This window comes from Plectropomus leopardus, chromosome 4 (assembly GCF_026936395.1).
Source record: "Plectropomus leopardus strain MGB_pleo_1.0 chromosome 4, ASM2693639v1, whole genome shotgun sequence".
Lineage (NCBI taxonomy): Eukaryota > Metazoa > Chordata > Actinopteri > Perciformes > Serranidae > Plectropomus > Plectropomus leopardus.
In genome coordinates, this window is record NC_142179.1 from 16,281,639 (window position 1) to 16,304,094 (window position 22,456).

A 22,456-nucleotide genomic window follows, 5' to 3' on the forward strand; every position below is an offset into this window, starting at 1 on the left:
TATCAAATTTTTCGTTTAATCCTGCTTCTTTTTCGGGCGATATCATCAGACAAGCAAATCATAACAGCAATATTGCCGTGCAAAGACATCGATTATGTTAATAGTAATTTAGATAGACATTATCAGGCACTGTAAAGTGTGTATTTATTACATATACTTTTACCTTTGTGAGATTTTGTTTAATCCTTTCGCTGATGCTTCTTCTGGGCAAGATTAGCCGCGGGTCATTTAGTTGTAGTAAAAATAAATGTTAGATGATGCTCCTACATCAAGTAATGCCATTTTCAGACCACTTAGCAAGCTTGTGCAAACAGTTATGATATCTCCGGTATGAGACTTGTGTGTGCAAGAAAGCACTAAACAAATTTATTTTATATTTTGTATTGTGTTTTGAAGTTTATAAAGGAAAAAAAATTATAGCAGTTGTGGTTTTGAAAAACAGAAAACTCGAGTCCTTTGATGAAAACAAAAACACCTTTGTGAATAAAAACCTACAAAACTTAAAAACATAAATCCAGAAATATAGACAATCAAAAACGTCACTATGAGTAATGTTCAAGAAGCTATCTTTATTGTTTACAAGAATTGTACATAAACATTGAGTTGTTTTTTTTTTCTTTTTTAACATTATTTTGTGTTTTCTGTTGACAACCTTGTTCTTTTGAGCAGAATGGGCAGAGTAAGAAAGTCCTCAGCCAGAGTCACTTTTACACCACTGTCCTGCAGAGCATCTTCCGCCTGTCTCTTTAGCTCCGAGACATCGTCCTCACCCCCTTCCTTCTGTAGGGAACAGGGTTTGTACCTCTGGCTGAAGTGGTACAGCACCAGGCTCTGCACACAGCAAGTCCGAGCCAAAGCTGCCGCCATCTCAGGTGTACTGTGTCCATGATCCACGGCTTTCTCTCGTTGCTCGTCCCCAAGGGTGGCCTCATGAACCAGGACATCTGCTCCATTGCACAACCTGAGTGGACCTTCCCCAAGAACTGAGCTGCAGTCTCCTAAGATGCAAACTTTTCTTCCAGGAATTGCTTCTTCCAGCACATCACTAGGCAGAAGGACACGCCCGCTCTCCAGAGTCACAGGCTCACCAGCTTTCAGGCGTCCATACAACGGCCCAGGTTTCAAGCCTGGGGGACACAGATGTAGTTAAGTATGCCTTTATAATATCTTTTAAAAATATTTCAAAAAAGTCAGCATGGTAGGTTGCAAAAAAGTCATAGTTTCGCATGTTGTAAAAATATAAAACATTTTGCTGTGTTTCAGTTATGGTCAGCTGTATCTGTATTGTGTATTTTTCTGAGTGTGGCAGCATACATGTTTAATGAGAGACAGAGCTCTTCATTTTCGGAAGATTTTTGTTTCCCTCCAGGTACCGATGCCAGCTGCCTTTTGAGTGACCTCAACTGCATATTGCTGCTGCGGATTGGCTGCTCTGGTGCCCTGGCCTATTTAACGCCCAAGCAGGTCGAAGGGATGTCAAGGGTCAGAGCTGTAAGTAGAGCGCATTCTTCGCGGCCTTCCGACTGTTTGATTATGTGTAAACTTAGTGAGCTCTTTTGATTAAAGCAGTGAGCTGAGACATAGCTACATTTGTACTAACTTGCTGATTGATAAGCTGTGTGTTGGTTATCTTAGTAACGTTTGAGATTTCCATGTACGTGTTGACATACCACTATTAAATCAGTGCTGTCAGGAGTGCAGGAAAATCTCATCTCATCTCATTTTCAGCCATTTTTTTCGACATCCTATGTAATGAGGTTTTTGGCCTTTTTTCCACTTTGTATAATAAGACGCATCTCTACAACCTATAATATGTAATTTTCAGCCATTTTCCTGACATAAATATTTAACTTTTTTCCATTATACTATAAGATTGCATTTTGACGTGCCAAATTATGAGGTTTTTGGCCTTTTGTGGCCTTGTCTTCCACTTTGTTTGCCATGACTAGTATCTACAAGCTATTAAATGTCATTTCCTGCCATTTTTGACATGCTAAATTTTGAATTTTTTTTGCCTTTTTTGGCCCTTATTCCCAGCTGGTGCAAATGGTTTTACTTTGTCCCTAAACAAACCTGGCTAGATTTTGTATGAAGAGCAACACTAGCATGGATATTGGCTTGGAGAACAGGAAGTGAGGTGTCTTCAGCTGCAAAGGCCTTCCAGTTCGGTTTTCTTTTCATTATCTCCTGTGGAATCTTGTCTGGTCTGCAGTTGGTCTTCTTGTTTACTTTTTAAACTGCTCAAAGTGGCCAAAGTGGAACGAGAACGTTTGCAACAATTCATTGTTTTAATTGCAATTTCGTAAAACACAAATTATACTCCCCGATTCCATTACTTTTTTAAACAGCTGATGAGAAATACCTCAGCAGAGTAACATAATGGGAGTTACCTTGTTTTACATTTGGATATCAAATTTTTCGTTTAATCCTGCTTCTTTTTCGGGCGATATCATCAGACAAGCAAATCATAACAGCAATATTGCCGTGCAAAGACATCGATTATGTTAATAGTAATTTAGATAGACATTATCAGGCACTGTAAAGTGTGTATTTATTACATATACTTTTACCTTTGTGAGATTTTGTTTAATCCTTTCGCTGATGCTTCTTCTGGGCAAAATTAGCCTGGTCATTTAGTTGTAGTAAAAATAAATGTTAGATGATGCTCCTACATCAAGTAATGCCATTTTCAGACCACTTAGCAAGCTTGTGCAAACAGTTATGATATCTCCGGTATGAGACTTGTGTGTGCAAGAAAGCACTAAACAAATTTATTTTATATTTTGTATTGTGTTTTGAAGTTTTTAAAGGAAAAAAAAATTATAGCAGTTGTGGTTTTGAAAAACAGAAAACTCGAGTCCTTTGATGAAAACAAAAACACCTTTGTGAATAAAAACCTACAAAACTTAAAAACATAAATCCAGAAATATAGACAATCAAAAACTTCACTATGAGTGATGTTCAAGAAGCTATCTTTATTGTTTACAAGAATTGTACATAAACATTGAGTTGTTTTTTTTTTCTTTTTGTTAAACATTATTTTGTATTTTCTGTTGACAACCTTGTTCTTTTGAGCAGAATGGGCAGAGTAAGAAAGTCCTCAGCCAGAGTCACTTTTACACCACTGTCCTGCAGAGCATCTTCCGCCTGTCTCTTTAGCTCCGAGACATCGTCCTCACCCCCTTCCTTCTGTAGGAACAGGGTTTGTACCTCTGGCTGAAGTGGTACAGCACCAGGCTCTGCACACAGCAAGTCCGAGCCAAAGCTGCCGCCATCTCAGGTGTACTGTGTCCATGATCCACGGCTTTCCTTCGTTGCTTCGTCCCCAAGGGTGGCCTCATGAACCAGGACATCTGCTCCATTGCACAACCTGAGTGGACCTTCCCCAAGAACTGAGCTGCAGTCTCCTAAGATGCAAACTTTTCTTCCAGGAATTGCTTCTTCCAGCACATCACTAGGCAGAAGGACACGCCCGCTCTCCAGAGTCACAGGCTCACCAGCTTTCAGGCGTCCATACAACGGCCCAGGTTTCAAGCCTGGGGGACACAGATGTAGTTAAGTATGCCTTTATAATATCTTTTAAAAATATTTCAAAAAAGTCAGCATGGTAGGTTGCAAAAAAGTCATAGTTTCGCATGTTGTAAAAATATAAAACATTTTGCTGTGTTTCAGTTATGGTCAGCTGTATCTGTATTGTGTATTTTTCTGAGTGTGGCAGCAAACATGTTTAATGAGAGACAGAGCTCTTCATTTTCGGAAGATTTTTGTTTCCTTCCAGGTACCGATGCCAGCCGCCTTTTGAGTGACCTCAACTGCATATTGCTGCTGCGGATTGGCTGCTCTGGTGCCCTGGCCTATTTAACGCCCAAGCAGGTCGAAGGGATGTCAAGGGTCAGAGCTGTAAGTAGAGCGCATTCTTCGCGGCCTTCCGACTGTTTGATTATGTGTAAACTTAGTGAGCTCTTTTGATTAAAGCAGTGAGCTGAGACATAGCTACATTTGTACTAACTTGCTGATTGATAAGCTGTGTGTTGGTTATCTTAGTAATGTCTGAGATTTCCATGTACGTGTTGGCATACCACTATTAAATCAGTGCTGTCAGGAGTGCAGGAAAAAAATTGTTGTGCATAATTTGACTTTTTAAAAAAACTATACTATTGCCTTGTTGGCCATTTTTTTGACATGTTAATTTCTGCGTTTTTTTTGCTTTTTTGGCCTGTATTTCCACTTTGTATACTATTACAAGTCTCTATGAGCTATAATATGTCGTTTTCAGCCATTCATTGAGCGGTCAAAATTTGACTTTTTTCAACATACTATACTATTGCCTTGTTGGCCATTTTTTGACATGTTAAATTCTGCGGGGTTTTTTTTTGCTTTTTTGGCCTCTATTTCCACTTTGTATACTATTACAAGTCTCTGCAAGCTATTCTATGTCGTTTTCAGCCATTTTTAGGAGCGATCAAAATTTGACTTTTTTCGACATACTATACTATTGCCTTGTTGGCCATTTTTTGACATGTTAAATTCTGAGGTTTTTGGGGTTTTTTTGGCCTCTATTTCCACTTTGTATACTATCACAAGTCTCTACGAGCTATTATATGTCGTTTTCAGCAATTTTAGGGAGCGGTCAAAATTTGACTTTTTTCGACACACTATACTATTTGCCTTGTTGGCCATTTTTTGACATGTTAAATTCTGAGTTTTTTGGCCTTTTTTTGGCCTGTATTTCCACTTTGTATACTATTACAAGTCTCTATGAGCTATAATATGTCGTTTTCAGCCATTCATTGAGCGGTCAAAATTTGACTTTTTTCGACATACTATACTATTGCCTTGTTGGCCATTTTTTTGACATGTTAAATTCTGTGTTTTTTGGCCTCTATTTCCACTTTGTATACTATCACAAGTCTCTACGAGCTATTAAATGTCGTTTTCAGCAATTTTAGGGAGCGGTCAAAATTTGACTTTTTTCAACATACTATACTATTGCCTTGTTGGCCAATTTTTTGACATGTTAAATTATGAGGTTTTTGGCTTTTTTTTTGCCTGTATTTCCACTTTGTATACTATTACAACTCTCTACGAGCTATTCTATGTCGTTTTCAGCCATTTCTAGGAGCGGTCAAAATTTGACTTTTTTTTGACATACTATACTATTGCCTTGTTGGCCATTTTTTTGACATGTTAATTTCTGCGTTTTTTTTGCTTTTTTGGCCTCTATTTCCACGTTGTGTACTATTACAAGTCTCTGTGAGCTATTCTATGTCGTTTTCAGCCCTTTTTAGGAGCGGTCAAAATTTGACTTTTTTTCGACATACTATACTATTGCCTTGTTGGCCATTTTTTGACATGTTAAATTCTGCGGGTTTTTTTTGCTTTTTTGGCCTCTATTTCCACTTTGTATACTATTACAAGTCTCTGCAAGCTATTCTATGTCGTTTTCAGCCATTTTTAGGAGCGATCAAAATTTGACTTTTTTCAACATACTATACTATTGCCTTGTTGGCCATTTTTTGACATGTTAAATTCTGAGGTTTTTGGCTTTTTTTGGCCTCTATTTCCACTTTGTATACTATCACAAGTCTCTACGAGCTATTATAAGTCGTTTTCAGCAATTTCTAGGAGCGGTCAAAATTTGACTTTTTTCGCCATACTATACTATTGCCTTGTTGGCCATTTTTTTGACATGTTAAATTCTGTGTTTTTTGGCCTCTATTTCCACTTTGTATACTATCACAAGTCTCTACGAGCTATTAAATGTCGTTTTCAGCAATTTTAGGGAGCGGTCAAAATTTGACTTTTTTCGACACACTATACTATTGCCTTGTTGGCCATTTTTTGACATTATAAATTCTGAGGTTTTTGGCTTTTTTTTGGCCTGTATTTCCACTTTGTACACTATTACATGTCTCTATGAGCTATAATATGTCGTTTTCAGCCATTCATTGAGCGGTCAAAATTTGACTTTTTTCGACATACTATACTATTGCCTATTACTATTGCCTTGTTGGCCATTTTTTGACATGTTAAATTCTGCGTTTTTTTTGTTGTTGCTTTTTTGGCCTCTATTTCCACTTTGTATACTATCACAAGTCTCTGCAAGCTATTATATGTCGTTTTAGGGAAATGTCAAAATTTGACTTTTTTCGACATGCCTTGGCATGCCATTTCATGCAATTTTAAACTGTTTTAAGCTATTTTTGGGACATGTCATTTTTTGACGTTTTTGCCTTACTATAGCCTTGCTTTTTTGGTCATTTTTTTCAACATGCCTTTTTATGGTGTTTTTGGCTTTTTTTTGCAATAATCTTTGCTATGACGTGTCTCAGCACGCTATTTTATGCAGTTTTAAGGAGTTTTAAGCTATTTTTGGGACATGTCATTTTTTGACATTTTTGCCTTGCTTTTTTGGTCATTTTTTTCAACAAGTCTTTTTGTGGTGTTTTTGCTGTGTCTTGCAATATTTTTTGCTATGACGTGTCTCAGCACGCTATTTTATGCAGTTTTAAGGAGTTTTAAGCTATTTTTGGGACATGTCATTTTTTGACATTTTTGCCTTACTATAGCCTTGCTTTTTTGGTGATTTTTTTCAACATGCCTTTTCATGATGTTTTTTGCTTTTTTTGCAACAATCTTTGACATGTTGTGTCTCAGCACGCTATTTTATGCAATTTTAAGCTGTTTTAAGCTATTTTTGGGACATGTAATTTTTTGACATTTTTGCCTTACTATAGCCTTGCTTTTTTGGTCATTTTTTTCAAGATGCCTTTTTATGGTGTTTCTGCTGTTTGTTGCAACATTCTTTGCTGTGACGTGTCTCAGCACGCTATTTTATGCAGTTTTAAGGTGTTTTAAGCTATTTTTGGGACATGTCATTTTTTGACATTTTTGCCTTACTATAGCCTTGCTTTTTTGGTCATTTTTTTCAACATGCCTTTTCATGATGAGGTTTTTTGCTTTTTTTGCAACAATCTTTGCCATGCTGTGTCTCAGCACGCTATTTTATGCAATTTTAAGGTGTTTTAAGCTATTTTTGGGACATGTCATTTTTTGACATTTTTGCCTTACTATAGCCTTGCTTTTTTGGTCATTTTTTTCAACATGCCTTTTTATGGTGTTTCTGCTGTTTGTTGCAACATTCTTTGCCCTGGCGTGTCTCAGCACGCTATTTTATGCAATTTTAAGGTGTTATAAGCTATTTTTGGGACATGTCATTTTTTGACATTTTTGCCTTACTATAGCCTTGCTTTTTTGGTCATTTTTTCAACATGCCTTTTTATGGTGTTTTTGGCTTTTCTTGCAACATTTTCTGCTGTGACGTGTCTCAGCACGCTATTTTACGCAGTTTTAAGGTGTTTTAAGCTATTTTTGGGACATGTCATTTTTTGACATTTTTGCCTTACTATAGCCTTGCTTTTTTGGTCATTTTTTTCAACATGCCTTTTCATGGTGTTTTTGGCTTTTTCTGCAACAATCTTTGCCATGCTGTGTCTCAGCACGCTATTTTATGCAATTTTAAGCTGTTTTAAGCTATTTTTGGGACATGTCATTTTTTGACATTTTTGCCTTACTATAGCCTTGCTTTTTTGGTCATTTTTTTCTACATGCCTTTTTATGGTGTTTTTGCTGTTTCTTGCAACATTCTTTGCTGTGATGTGTCTCAGCACGCTATTTTATGCAGTTTTAAGGTGTTTTAAGCTATTTTTGGGACATGTCATTTTTTGACATTTTTGCCTTACTATAGCCTTGCTTTCTTGGTCATTTTTTTCAACATGCCTTTTTATGGTGATTCTGCTGTTTGTTGCAACATTCTTTGCCATGGCGTGTCTCAGCATGCTATTTCATGCAATTTTAAGCTGTTTTAAGCTATTTTTGGGACATGTCATTTTTTGACATTTTTGCCTTACTATAGCCTTGCTTTTTGGGTCATTTTTTTCAACATGCCTTTTTGTGGTGTTTTTGCTGTTTCTTGCAACATTTTTTGCTGTGACGTGTCTCAGCACGCTATTTTATGCAGTTTTAAGGAGTTTTAAGCTATTTTTGGGACATGTCATTTTTTGACATTTTTGCCTTACTATAGCCTTGCTTTTTTGGTGATTTTTTTCAACATGCCTTTTCATGATGTTTTTTGCTTTTTTTGCAACAATCTTTGCCATGTTGTGTCTCAGCACGCTATTTTATGCAATTTTAAGCTGTTTTAAGCTATTTTTGGGACATGTCATTTTTTGACATTTTTGCCTTACTATAGCCTTGCTTTTTTGGTCATTTTTTTCAACATGCCTTTTTATGGTGTTTTTGCTGTTTCTTGCAACATTCTTTGCTGTGACGTGTCTCAGCACACTATTTTATGCAGTTTTAAGGTGTTTAAGCTATTTTTGGGACATGTCATTTTTGACATTTTTGCCTTACTATAGCCTTGCTTTTTGGTCATTTTTTCAACATGCCTTTTTATGGTGTTTTGCTGTTTGTTGCAACATTCTTTGTCATGGCGTGTCTCAGCATGCTATTTTATGCAGTTTTAAGGTGTTTTAAGCTATTTTTGGGACATGTCATTTTTTGACATTTTTGCCTTACTATAGCCTTGCTTTTTTGGTCATTTTTTTCAACATGCCTTTTTATGGTGTTTTTGGTTTTTTTGCAATAATCTTTGCTATGACGTGTCTCAACCACGCTATTTTATGCCATTTTAAGCTGTTTTAAGCTATTTTTGGGACATGTCATTTTTGACATTTTGCCTTACTATAGCCTTGCTTTTTTGGTCATTTTTTTCAACATGCCTTTTTATGGTGTTTTTGCTGTTTCTTGCAACATTCTTTACTGTGACGTGTCTCAGCACGCTATTTTATGCAATTTTAAGCTGTTTTAAGCTATTTTTGGGACATGTCATTTTTTGACATTTTTGCCTTACTATAGCCTTGCTTTTTTGGTCATTTTTTTTCAACATGCCTTTTTGTGGTGTTTTTGCTATTTCTTGCAACATTTTTTGCTGTGACGTGTCTCAGCACGCTATTTTATGCAATTTTAAGCTGTTTTAAGCTATTTTTGGGACATGTCATTTTTTGACATTTTTGCCTTACTATAGCCTTGCTTTTTTGGTCATTTTTTTCAACATGCCTTTTTATGGTGTTTTTGCTGTTTCTTGCAACATTCTTTACTGTGACGTGTCTCAGCACGCTATTTTATGCAATTTTAAGCTGTTTTAAGCTATTTTTGGGACATGTCATTTTTGACATTTTGCCTTACTATAGCCTTGCTTTTTGGTCATTTTTTTCAACATGCCTTTTGTGGTGTTTTTGCTATTTCTTGCAACATTTTTTGCTGTCACGTGTCTCAGCACGCTATTTTATGCAGTTTTAAGCTGTTTTAAGCTATTTTTGGGACGTCATTTTTTGACATTTTTGCCTTACTATAGCCTTGCTTTTTTGGTCATTTTTTTCAACATGCCTTTTTATGGTGTTTCTGCTGTTTGTTGCAACATTCTTTGCCATGGCGTGTCTCAGCACGCTATTTTATGCAGTTTTAAGGTGTTTTAAGCTATTTTTGGGACATGTCATTTTTTGACATTTTTGCCTTACTATAGCCTTGCTTTTTTGGTCATTTTTTTCAACATGCCTTTTTATGGTGTTTTTGGTTTTTTTGCAATAATCTTTGCTATGACGTGTCTCAGCACGCTATTTTATGCCATTTTAAGCTGTTTTAAGCTATTTTTGGGACATGTCATTTTTTGACATTTTTGCCTTACTATAGCCTTGCTTTTTTGGTCATTTTTTTCAACATGCCTTTTTATGGTGTTTTTGCTGTTTCTTGCAACATTCTTTGCTGTGACGTGTCTCAGCACACTATTTTATGCAGTTTTAAGGTGTTTTAAGCTATTTTTGGGACATGTCATTTTTTGACATTTTTGCCTTACTATAGCCTTGCTTTTTTGGTCATTTTTTCAACATGCCTTTTTATGGTGTTTTTGGCTTATTTTGCAATAATCTTTGCTATGATTTGTCTCAGCACGCTATTTTATGCCATTTTAAGCTGTTTTAAGCTATTTTTGGGACATGTCATTTTTTGACATTTTTGCCTTACTATAGCCTTGCTTTTTTGGTCATTTTTTTCAACATGCCTTTTTATGGTGTTTTTGCTGTTTCTTGCAACATTCTTTGCTGTGACGTGTCTCAGCACGCTATTTTATGCAGTTTTAAGGTGTTTTAAGCTATTTTTGGGACATGTCATTTTTTGACATTTTTGCCTTACTATAGCCTTGCTTTTTTGGTCATTTTTTTCAACATGCCTTTTTATGGTGTTTTTGCTGTTTGTTGCAACATTCTTTGTCATGGCGTGTCTCAGCATGCTATTTTATGCAGTTTTAAGGTGTTTTAAGCTATTTTTGGGACATGCCATTTTTTGACATTTTTGCCTTACTATAGCCTTGCTTTTTTGGTCATTTTTTTCAACATGCCTTTTTATGGTGTTTTTGGTTTTTTTGCAATAATCTTTGCTATGACGTGTCTCAGCACGCTATTTTATGCCATTTTAAGCTGTTTTAAGCTATTTTTGGGACATGTCATTTTTGACATTTTGCCTTACTATAGCCTTGCTTTTTTGGTCATTTTTTTAAACATGCCTTTTTATGGTGTTTTTGCTGTTTCTTGCAACATTCTTTGCTGTGACATGTCTCAGCACACTATTTTATGCAGTTTTAAGCTGTTTTAAGCTATTTTTGGGACATGTCATTTTTTGACATTTTTGCCTTACTATAGCCTTGCTTTTTTGGTCATTTTTTCAACATGCCTTTTTATGGTGTTTCTGCTGTTTGTTGCAACATTCTTTGCCATGCTGTGTCTCAGCACGCTATTTTATGCAGTTTTAAGGTGTTTTAAGCTATTTTTGGGACATGTCATTTTTTGACATTTTTGCCTTACTATAGCCTTGCTTTTTTGGTCATTTTTTTCAACATGCCTTTTCATGGTGTTTTTTGCTTTTTTTGCAACAATCTTTGCCATGCTGTGTCTCAGCATGCTATTTTATGCAATTTTAAGCTGTTTTAAGCTATTTTTGGGACATGTCATTTTTTGACATTTTTGCCTTACTATAGCCTTGCTTTTTTGGTCATTTTTTCAAAATTCCTTTTTATGGTGTTTTTGGGTTTTTGCAATAATCTTCGCTATGATGCGTCTCAGTACACTATTTTATGCAGTTTTAAGCTGTTTTAAGCTATTTTTGGGACATGTCATTTTTTGACATTTTTGCCTTACTATAGCCTTGCTTTTTTGGTCATTTTTTTCAACATGCCTTTTTATGGTGTTTTTGCTGTTTCTTGCAACATTCTTTGCTGTGACGTGTCTCAGCACGCTATTTTATGCAGTTTTAAGGTGTTTTAAGCTATTTTTTGGGACATGTCATTTTTGACATTTTGCCTTACTATAGCCTTGCTTCTTTGGTCATTTTTTCAAGATGCCTTTTTATGGTGTTTTTGCTGTTTGTTGCAACATTCTTTGTCATGGCGTGTCTCAACCGCTATTTTATGCAGTTTTAAGGTGTTTTAAGCTATTTTTGGGACATGCCATTTTTTGACATTTTTGCCTTACTATAGCCTTGCTTTTTTGGTCATTTTTTTCAACATGCCTTTTTATGGTGTTTTTGGTTTTTTTTGCAATAATCTTTGCTATGACGTGTCTCAGCACGCTATTTTATGCCATTTTAAGCTGTTTTAAGCTATTTTTGGGACATGTCATTTTTTGACATTTTTGCCTTACTATAGCCTTGCTTTTTTGGTCATTTTTTTCAACATGCCTTTTTATGGTGTTTTTGCTGTTTCTTGCAACATTCTTTGCTGTGACATGTCTCAGCACACTATTTTATGCAGTTTTAAGGTGTTTTAAGCTATTTTTGGGACATGTCATTTTTTGACATTTTTGCCTTACTATAGCCTTGCTTTTTTGGTCATTTTTTTCAACATGCCTTTTTATGGTGTTTTTGGCTTATTTTGCAATAATCTTTGCTATGACGTGTCTCAGCACGCTATTTTATGCAATTTTAAGGTGTTTTAAGCTATTTTTGGGACATGTCATTTTTTGACATTTTTGCCTTACTATAGCCTTGCTTTTTTGGTCATTTTTTTCAACATGCCTTTTATGGTGTTTTTGCTGTTTGTTGCAACATTCTTTGTTATGGCGTGTCTCAGCATGCTATTTTATGCAGTTTTAAGGTGTTTTAAGCTATTTTTGGGACATGCCATTTTTTGACATTTTTGCCTTACTATAGCCTTGCTTTTTTGGTCATTTTTTTCAACATGCCTTTTTATGGTGTTTTTGGTTTTTTTGCAATAATCTTTGCTATGACGTGTCTCAGCACGCTATTTTATGCCATTTTAAGCTGTTTTAAGCTATTTTTGGGACATGTCATTTTTTGACATTTTTGCCTTACTATAGCCTTGCTTTTTTGGTCATTTTTTTCAACATGCCTTTTTTTGGTGTTTTTGCTGTTTCTTGCAACATTCTTTGCTGTGACATGTCTCAGCACACTATTTTATGCAGTTTTAAGCTGTTTTAAGCTATTTTTGGGACATGTCATTTTTTGACATTTTTGCCTTACTATAGCCTTGCTTTTTTGGTCATTTTTTCAACATGCCTTTTTATGGTGTTTCTGCTGTTTGTTGCAACATTCTTTGCCATGCTGTGTCTCAGCACGCTATTTTATGCAGTTTTAAGGTGTTTTAAGCTATTTTTGGGACATGTCATTTTTTGACATTTTTGCCTTACTATAGCCTTGCTTTTTTGGTCATTTTTTTCAACATGCCTTTTCATGGTGTTTTTTGCTTTTTTTGCAACAATCTTTGCCATGCTGTGTCTCAGCATGCTATTTTATGCAATTTTAAGCTGTTTTAAGCTATTTTTGGGACATGTCATTTTTTGACATTTTTGCCTTACTATAGCCTTGCTTTTTTGGTCATTTTTTTCAACATGCCTTTTTATGGTGTTTTTGGGTTTTTTGCAATAATCTTTGCTATGACGCGTCTCAGTACACTATTTTATGCAGTTTTAAGGTGTTTTAAGCTATTTTTGGGACATGTCATTTTTTGACATTTTTGCCTTACTATAGCCTTGCTTTTTTGGTCATTTTTTTCAACATGCCTTTTTATGGTGTTTTTGCTGTTTTTTGCAACATTCTTTGCTGTGACGTGTCTCAGCACGCTATTTTATGCAGTTTTAAGGTGTTTTAAGCTATTTTTGGGACATGTCATTTTTTGACATTTTTGCCTTACTATAGCCTTGCTTTTTTGGCCATTGTTTTCAACATGCCTTTTTATGGTGTTTTTGCTGTTTGTTGCAACATTCTTTGTCATGGCGTGTCTCAGCACGCTATTTTATGCAGTTTTAAGGTGTTTTAAGCTATTTTTGGGACATGCCATTTTTTGACATTTTTGCCTTACTATAGCCTTGCTTTTTTGGTCATTTTTTTCAACATGCCTTTTTATGGTGTTTTTGGCTTTTTTTGCAATAATTTTTGCTATGGCGTGTCTCAACACGCTATTTTATGCCATTTAAGCTGTTTTAAGCTATTTTTGGGACATGTCATTTTTGACATTTTTGCCTTACTATAGCCTTGCTTTTTGGTCATTTTTTCAACATGCCTTTTATGGTGTTTTGCTGTTTCTTGCAACATTCTTTGCTGTGACATGTCTCAGCACACTATTTTATGCAGTTTTAAGGTGTTTTAAGCTATTTTTTGGGACATGTCATTTTTTGACATTTTTGCCTTACTATAGCCTTGCTTTTTTGGTCATTTTTTTCAACATGCCTTTTTATGGTGTTTTTGGCTTATTTTGCAATAATCTTTGCTATGACGTGTCTCAGCACGCTATTTTATGCAATTTTAAGCTGTTTTAAGCTATTTTTGGGACATGTCATTTTTTGACATTTTTGCCTTACTATAGCCTTGCTTTTTTGGTCATTTTTTCAACATGCCTTTTTATGGTGTTTTTGCTGTTTCTTGCAACATTCTTTGCTGTGACGTGTCTCAGCACACTATTTTATGCAGTTTTAAGGTGTTTTAAGCTATTTTTGGGACATGTCATTTTTTGACATTTTTGCCTTACTATAGCCTTGCTTTTTTGGTCATTTTTTTCAACATGCCTTTTTATGGTGTTTCTGCTGTTTGTTGCAACATTCTTTGTCATGGCGTGTCTCAGCACGCTATTTTATGCAGTTTTAAGGTGTTTTAAGCTATTTTTGGGACGTCATTTTTTGACATTTTTGCCTTACTATAGCCTTGCTTTTTTGGTCATTTTTTTCAACATGCCTTTTTATGGTGTTTTTGGGTTTTTTGCAATAATCTTTGCTATGACGTGTCTCAGCACGCTATTTTATGCCATTTTAAGCTGTTTTAAGCTATTTTTGGGACATGTCATTTTTTGACATTTTTGCCTTACTATAGCCTTGCTTTTTTGGTCATTTTTTTCAACATGCCTTTTTATGGTGTTTTTGCTGTTTCTTGCAACATTCTTTGCTGTGACATGTCTCAGCACACTATTTTATGCAGTTTTAAGCTGTTTTAAGCTATTTTTGGGACATGTCATTTTTTGACATTTTTGCCTTACTATAGCCTTGCTTTTTTGGTCATTTTTTTCAACATGCCTTTTTATGGTGTTTCTGCTGTTTCTTGCAACATTCTTTGCCATGCTGTGTCTCAGCACGCTATTTTATGCAGTTTTAAGGTGTTTTAAGCTATTTTTGGGACATGCCATTTTTTGACAATTTTGCCTTACTATAGCCTTGCTTTTTTGGTCATTTTTTTTCAACATGCCTTTTTATGGTGTTTTTGGCTTTTTTTGCAATAATCTTTGCTATGACGTGTCTCAGCACGCTATTTTATGCCATTTTAAGCTGTTTTAAGCTATTTTTGGGACATGTCATTTTTTGACATTTTTGCCTTACTATAGCCTTGCTTTTTTGGTCATTTTTTTCAACATGCCTTTTTATGGTGTTTTTGCTGTTTCTTGCAACATTCTTTGCTGTGACATGTCTCAGCACACTATTTTATGCAGTTTTAAGGTGTTTTAAGCTATTTTTGGGACATGTCATTTTTTGACATTTTTGCCTTACTATAGCCTTGCTTTTTTGGTCATTTTTTTCAACATGCCTTTTTATGGTGTTTTTGGCTTTTTTTGCAATAATCTTTGCTATGTCGTGTCTCAACCACGCTATTTTATGCAATTTTAAGGTGTTTTAAGCTATTTTTGGGACATGTCATTTTTTGACATTTTTGCCTTACTATAGCCTTGCTTTTTTGGTCATTTTTTTCAACATGCCTTTTTATGGTGTTTTTGCTGTTTGTTGCAACATTCTTTGTCATGGCGTGTCTCAGCATGCTATTTTATGCAGTTTTAAGGTGTTTTAAGCTATTTTTGGGACATGCCATTTTTTGACATTTTGCCTTACTATAGCCTTGCTTTTTTGGTCATTTTTTTTCAACATGCCTTTTTATGGTGTTTTTGGCTTTTTTTGCAATAATCTTTGCTATGACGTGTCTCAGCACGCTATTTTATGCCATTTTAAGCTGTTTTAAGCTATTTTTGGGACATGTCATTTTTTGACATTTTTGCCTTACTATAGCCTTGCTTTTTTGGTCATTTTTTTCAACATGCCTTTTCATGGTGTTTTTTGCTTTTTTTGCAACAATCTTTGCCATGCTGTGTCTCAGCATGCTATTTTATGCAATTTTAAGCTGTTTTAAGCTATTTTTGGGACATGTCATTTTTTGACATTTTTGCCTTACTATAGCCTTGCTTTTTTGGTCATTTTTTTCAACATGCCTTTTTATGGTGTTTTTGGGTTTTTTGCAATAATCTTTGCTATGACGCGTCTCAGTACACTATTTTATGCAGTTTTAAGGTGTTTTAAGCTATTTTTGGGACATGTCATTTTTTGACATTTTTGCCTTACTATAGCCTTGCTTTTTTGGTCATTTTTTTCAACATGCCTTTTTATGGTGTTTTTGCTGTTTTTTGCAACATTCTTTGCTGTGACGTGTCTCAGCACGCTATTTTATGCAGTTTTAAGGTGTTTTAAGCTATTTTTGGGACATGTCATTTTTTGACATTTTTGCCTTACTATAGCCTTGCTTCTTTGGTCATTTTTTTCAAGATGCCTTTTTATGGTGTTTTTGCTGTTTGTTGCAACATTCTTTGTCATGGCGTGTCTCAGCACGCTATTTTATGCAGTTTTAAGGTGTTTTAAGCTATTTTTGGGACATGCCATTTTTTGACATTTTTGCCTTACTATAGCCTTGCTTTTTGGTCATTTTTTCAACATGCCTTTTTATGGTGTTTTGGTTTTTTGCAATAATCTTTGCTATGACGTGTCTCAGCACGCTATTTTATGCCATTTTAAGCTGTTTTAAGCTATTTTTGGGACATGTCATTTTTTGACATTTTTGCCTTACTATAGCCTTGCTTTTTTGGTCATTTTTTTCAACATGCCTTTTTATGGTGTTTTTGCTGTTTCTTGCAACATTCTTTGCTGTGACATGTCTCAGCACACTATTTTATGCAGTTTTAAGGTGTTTTAAGCTATTTTTGGGACATGTCATTTTTGACATTTTGCCTTACTATAGCCTTGCTTTTTGGTCATTTTTTTCAACATGCCTTTTTATGGTGTTTTTGGCTTATTTTGCAATAATCTTTGCTATAACGTGTCTCAGCACGCTATTTTATGCAATTTTAAGCTGTTTTAAGCTATTTTTAGGACATGTCATTTTTTGACATTTTTGCCTTACTATAGCCTTGCTTTTTTGGTCATTTTTTTCAACATGCCTTTTTATGGTGTTTTTGCTGTTTCTTGCAACATTCTTTGCTGTGACGTGTCTCAGCACACTATTTTATGCAGTTTTAAGGTGTTTTAAGCTATTTTTGGGACATGTCATTTTTTGACATTTTTGCCTTACTATAGCCTTGCTTTTTTGGTCATTTTTTCAAGATGCCTTTTTATGGTGTTTCTGCTGTTTGTTGCAACATTCTTTGCCATGGCGTGTCTCAGCACACTATTTTATGCAGTTTTAAGGTGTTTTAAGCTATTTTTGGGACATGTCATTTTTTGACATTTTTGCCTTACTATAGCCTTACTTTTTTGGTCATTTTTTTCAACATGCCTTTTATGGTGTTTTGGTTTTTTTGCAATAATCTTTGCTATGGCGTGTCTCAGCACGCTATTTTATGCAGTTTTAAGGTGCTTTAAGCTATTTTTGGGACATGTCATTTTTTGACATTTTTGCCTTACTATAGCCTTGCTTTTTTGGTCATTTTTTTCAACATGCCTTTTCATGGTGTTTTTTGCTTTTTTTGCAACAATCTTTGCCATGCTGTGTCTCAGCACGCTATTTTATGCAATTTTAAGCTGTTTTAAGCTATTTTTGGGACATGTCATTTTTTGACATTTTTGCCTTACTATAGCCTTGCTTTTTTGGTCATTTTTTTCAACATGCCTTTTTATGGTGTTTTTGGTTTTTTTGCAATAATCTTTGCTATGACGTGTCTCAGCACGCTATTTTATGCCATTTTAAGCTGTTTTAAGCTATTTTTGGGACATGTCATTTTTTGACATTTTTGCCTTACTATAGCCTTGCTTTTTTGGTCATTTTTTTCAACATGCCTTTTCATGGTGTTTTTTGCTTTTTTTGCAACAATCTTTGCCATGCTGTGTCTCAGCATGCTATTTTATGCAATTTTAAGCTGTTTTAAGCTATTTTTGGGACATGTCATTTTTTGACATTTTTGCCTTACTATAGCCTTGCTTTTTGGTCATTTTTTCAACATGCCTTTTTATGGTGTTTTTGGGTTTTTTGCAATAATCTTTGCTATGACGCGTCTCAGTACACTATTTTATGCAGTTTTAAGGTGTTTTAAGCTATTTTTGGGACATGTCATTTTTTGACATTTTTGCCTTACTATAGCCTTGCTTTTTTGGTCATTTTTTTCAACATGCCTTTTTATGGTGTTTTTGCTGTTTTTTGCAACATTCTTTGCTGTGACGTGTCTCAGCACGCTATTTTATGCAGTTTTAAGGTGTTTTAAGCTATTTTTGGGACATGTCATTTTTTGACATTTTTGCCTTACTATAGCCTTGCTTCTTTGGTCATTTTTTTCAAGATGCCTTTTTATGGTGTTTTTGCTGTTTGTTGCAACATTCTTTGTCATGGCGTGTCTCAGCACGCTATTTTATGCAGTTTTAAGGTGTTTTAAGCTATTTTTGGGACATGCCATTTTTTGACATTTTTGCCTTACTATAGCCTTGCTTTTTTGGTCATTTTTTTCAACATGCCTTTTTATGGTGTTTTTGGTTTTTTTGCAATAATCTTTGCTATGACGTGTCTCAGCACGCTATTTTATGCCATTTTAAGCTGTTTTAAGCTATTTTTGGGACATGTCATTTTTTGACATTTTTGCCTTACTATAGCCTTGCTTTTTTGGTCATTTTTTTCAACATGCCTTTTTATGGTGTTTTTGCTGTTTCTTGCAACATTCTTTGCTGTGACATGTCTCAGCACACTATTTTATGCAGTTTTAAGGTGTTTTAAGCTATTTTTGGGACATGTCATTTTTTGACATTTTTGCCTTACTATAGCCTTGCTTTTTTGGTCATTTTTTTCAACATGCCTTTTTATGGTGTTTTTGGCTTATTTTGCAATAATCTTTGCTATGACGTGTCTCAGCACGCTATTTTATGCAATTTTAAGCTGTTTTAAGCTATTTTTAGGACATGTCATTTTTTGACATTTTTGCCTTACTATAGCCTTGCTTTTTTGGTCATTTTTTTCAACATGCCTTTTTATGGTGTTTTTGCTGTTTCTTGCAACATTCTTTGCTGTGACGTGTCTCAGCACACTATTTTATGCAGTTTTAAGGTGTTTTAAGCTATTTTTGGGACATGTCATTTTTTGACATTTTTGCCTTACTATAGCCTTGCTTTTTTGGTCATTTTTTCAACATGCCTTTTTATGGTGTTTCTGCTGTTTGTTGCAACATTCTTTGCCATGGCGTGTCTCAGCACACTATTTTATGCAGTTTTAAGGTGTTTTAAGCTATTTTTGGGACATGTCATTTTTTGACATTTTTGCCTTACTATAGCCTTACTTTTTTGGTCATTTTTTTCAACATGCCTTTTTATGGTGTTTTTGGTTTTTTTTGCAATAATCTTTGCTATGGCGTGTCTCAGCACGCTATTTTATGCAGTTTTAAGGTGCTTTAAGCTATTTTTGGGACATGTCATTTTTTGACATTTTTGCCTTACTATAGCCTTGCTTTTTTGGTCATTTTTTTCAACATGCCTTTTCATGGTGTTTTTTGCTTTTTTTGCAACAATCTTTGCCATGCTGTGTCTCAGCACGCTATTTTATGCAATTTTAAGCTGTTTTAAGCTATTTTTGGGACATGTCATTTTTTGACATTTTTGCCTTACTATAGCCTTGCTTTTTTGGTCATTTTTTTCTACATGCCTTTTTATGGTGTTTTTGCTGTTTCTTGCAACATTCTTTGCTGTGACGTGTCTCAGCACGCTATTTTATGCAGTTTTAAGGCTCTGTCCAAGCAAGGTTTAATTTGTTGTGCAAATTGCAAGAGTGCTGAAGTAATAATGTTGAAATTACCGTTAGAGGAACTGAAATGCTACTGTACAGGTCATTTAGGAGTGTCATTTTAAGGTCACTCGTAAACAGAGACAAAAATGAGGAAATATTTAATGTGTAAATGAGAAAAACAAGGGTGTGGGTGTCTGGTCTCTGTGACTGAGTTCAACAGGTCATGCAGTAAAGGAAAAAACAACTCCTAAAAAGGGACTGTCCTCGAAGTTGACCAATCCAGAGGAAGTGCCACGCTGAATGGGGAGCCAGATGACGAGGGGGACCAACCAGAAGATGATTCTACCTTTATTTACACTTCCTCATTGTAAATAGTATAAAATACTGGATCAGGGAAAGACAGGTTATCAGAATGCAGGCTGACTCGCTGATGTTATCGGCTAGGGAGATGCATTTCTGATCCAGAGCTCTGTAACTGCTCATTGCTTGCTTGAAAAGATTCACTAAAAGGTTTGAACTCAAAATTCTAAATTTTGTGTGGACATTCAGTTATTTATTGCTTTTTGAGTTGCTTTTAAGAATTCTGAACATAGCACTCCCCCTGGGAGGGTGACAGTTTTTTCTACTTGCAGCAACCAAGAGAAAAACTCCTTCACTATTTTATGCAAATTTAAGCTGTTTTAAGCTATTTTTGGGACATGTCATTTTTGACATTTTGCCTTACTATAGCCTTGCTTTTTGGTCATTTTTTCAACATGCCTTTTATGGTGTTTTTGGCTTTTTTTGCAATAATCTTTGCTATGACGTGTCTCAGCACGCTATTTTATGCAATTTTAAGGTGTTTTAAGCTATTTTTGGGACATGTCATTTTTTGACATTTTTGCCTTACTATAGCCTTGCTTTTTTGGTCATTTTTTCAACATGCCTTTTTATGGTGTTTTTGCTGTTTCTTGCAACATTCTTTGCTATGACGTGTCTCAGCACACTATTTTATGCAATTTTATGCTGTTTTAAGCTATTTTTGGGACATGTCATTTTTTGACATTTTTGCCTTACTATAGCCTTGCTTTTTTGGTCATTTTTTCAACATGCCTTTTTATGGTGTTTTTGCTGTTTCTTGCAACATTCTTTGCTATGACGTGTCTCAGCACGCTATTTTATGCAATTTTAAGCTGTTTTAAGCTATTTTTGGGACATGTCATTTTTTGACATTTTTGGCTTACTATAGCCTTGCTTTTTTGGTCATTTTTTTCAACATGCCTTTTTATGGTGTTTTTGGGTTTTTTGCAATAATCTTTGCTATGACGCGTCTCAGTACACTATTTTATGCAGTTTTAAGGTGTTTTAAGCTATTTTTGGGACATGTCATTTTTGACATTTTGCCTTACTATAGCCTTGCTTTTTGGTCATTTTTTCAACATGCCTTTTTATGGTGTTTTTGCTGTTTCTTGCAACATTCTTTGCTGTGACGTGTCTCAGCACACTATTTTATGCAGTTTTAAGGTGTTTTAAGCTATTTTTGGGACATGTCATTTTTTGACATTTTTGCCTTACTATAGCCTTGCTTTTTTGGTCATTTTTTTCAAGATGCCTTTTTATGGTGTTTTTGCTGTTTGTTGCAACATTCTTTGTCATGGCGTGTCTCAGCACGCTATTTTATGCAGTTTTAAGGTGTTTTAAGCTATTTTTGGGACATGCCATTTTTTGACATTTTTGCCTTACTATAGCCTTGCTTTTTTGGTCATTTTTTTCAACATGCCTTTTTATGGTGTTTTTGGTTTTTTTGCAATAATCTTTGCTATGGCGTGTCTCAGCACGCTATTTTATGCAGTTTTAAGCTGTTTTAAGCTATTTTTGGGACATGTCATTTTTTGACATTTTGCCTTACTATAGCCTTGCTTTTTTGGTCATTTTTTTCAACATGCCTTTTTATGGTGTTTTTGGTGTTTTTTGCAACCTTCTTTGCTGTGGTGTGTCTCAGCACACTATTTTATGCAATTTTAAGCTGTTTTAAGCTATTTTTGGGACATGTCATTTTTTGACATTTTTGCCTTACTATAGCCTTGCTTTTTTGGTCATTTTTTCAACATGCCTTTTTATGGTGTTTCTGCTGTTTGTTGCAACATTCTTTGCCATGGCGTGTCTCAGCACACTATTTTATGCAGTTTTAAGGTGTTTTAAGCTATTTTTGGGACATGTCATTTTTTGACATTTTTGCCTTACTATAGCCTTACTTTTTTGGTCATTTTTTTCAACATGCCTTTTTATGGTGTTTTTGGGTTTTTTTGCAATAATCTTTGCTATGGCGTGTCTCAGCACGCTATTTTATGCAGTTTTAAGGTGCTTTAAGCTATTTTTGGGACATGTCATTTTTTGACATTTTTGCCTTACTATAGCCTTGCTTTTTTGGTCATTTTTTTCAACATGCCTTTTCATGGTGTTTTTTGCTTTTTTTGCAACAATCTTTGCCATGCTGTGTCTCAGCACGCTATTTTATGCAATTTTAAGCTGTTTTAAGCTATTTTTGGGACATGTCATTTTTTGACATTTTTGCCTTACTATAGCCTTGCTTTTTTGGTCATTTTTTTCTACATGCCTTTTTATGGTGTTTTTGCTGTTTCTTGCAACATTCTTTGCTGTGACGTGTCTCAGCACGCTATTTTATGCAGTTTTAAGGCTCTGTCCAAGCAAGGTTTAATTTGTTGTGCAAATTGCAAGAGTGCTGAAGTAATAATGTTGAAATTACCGTTAGAGGAACTGAAATGCTACTGTACAGGTCATTTAGGAGTGTCATTTTAAGGTCACTCGTAAACAGAGACAAAAATGAGGAAATATTTAATGTGTAAATGAGAAAAACAAGGGTGTGGGTGTCTGGTCTCTGTGACTGAGT

General features: G+C 35.0%; 1 protein-coding gene across 1 annotated transcript in view; it reads right to left on the bottom strand.

The window, feature by feature from the left end:
- Positions 1–2,955: 2,955 nt before the first annotated feature.
- LOC121944878 (zinc phosphodiesterase ELAC protein 1) overlaps positions 2,956–22,456 on the bottom strand; it is a 38,898-nt gene continuing 19,397 nt past the window's right edge. The window contains exon 5 of the mRNA XM_042488821.2: positions 2,956–3,536. Within this exon, the coding sequence (XP_042344755.2) occupies positions 3,277–3,536 (260 nt within the window). The 3' untranslated portion in view covers positions 2,956–3,276. The remainder of the gene's footprint in view (positions 3,537–22,456) is intronic.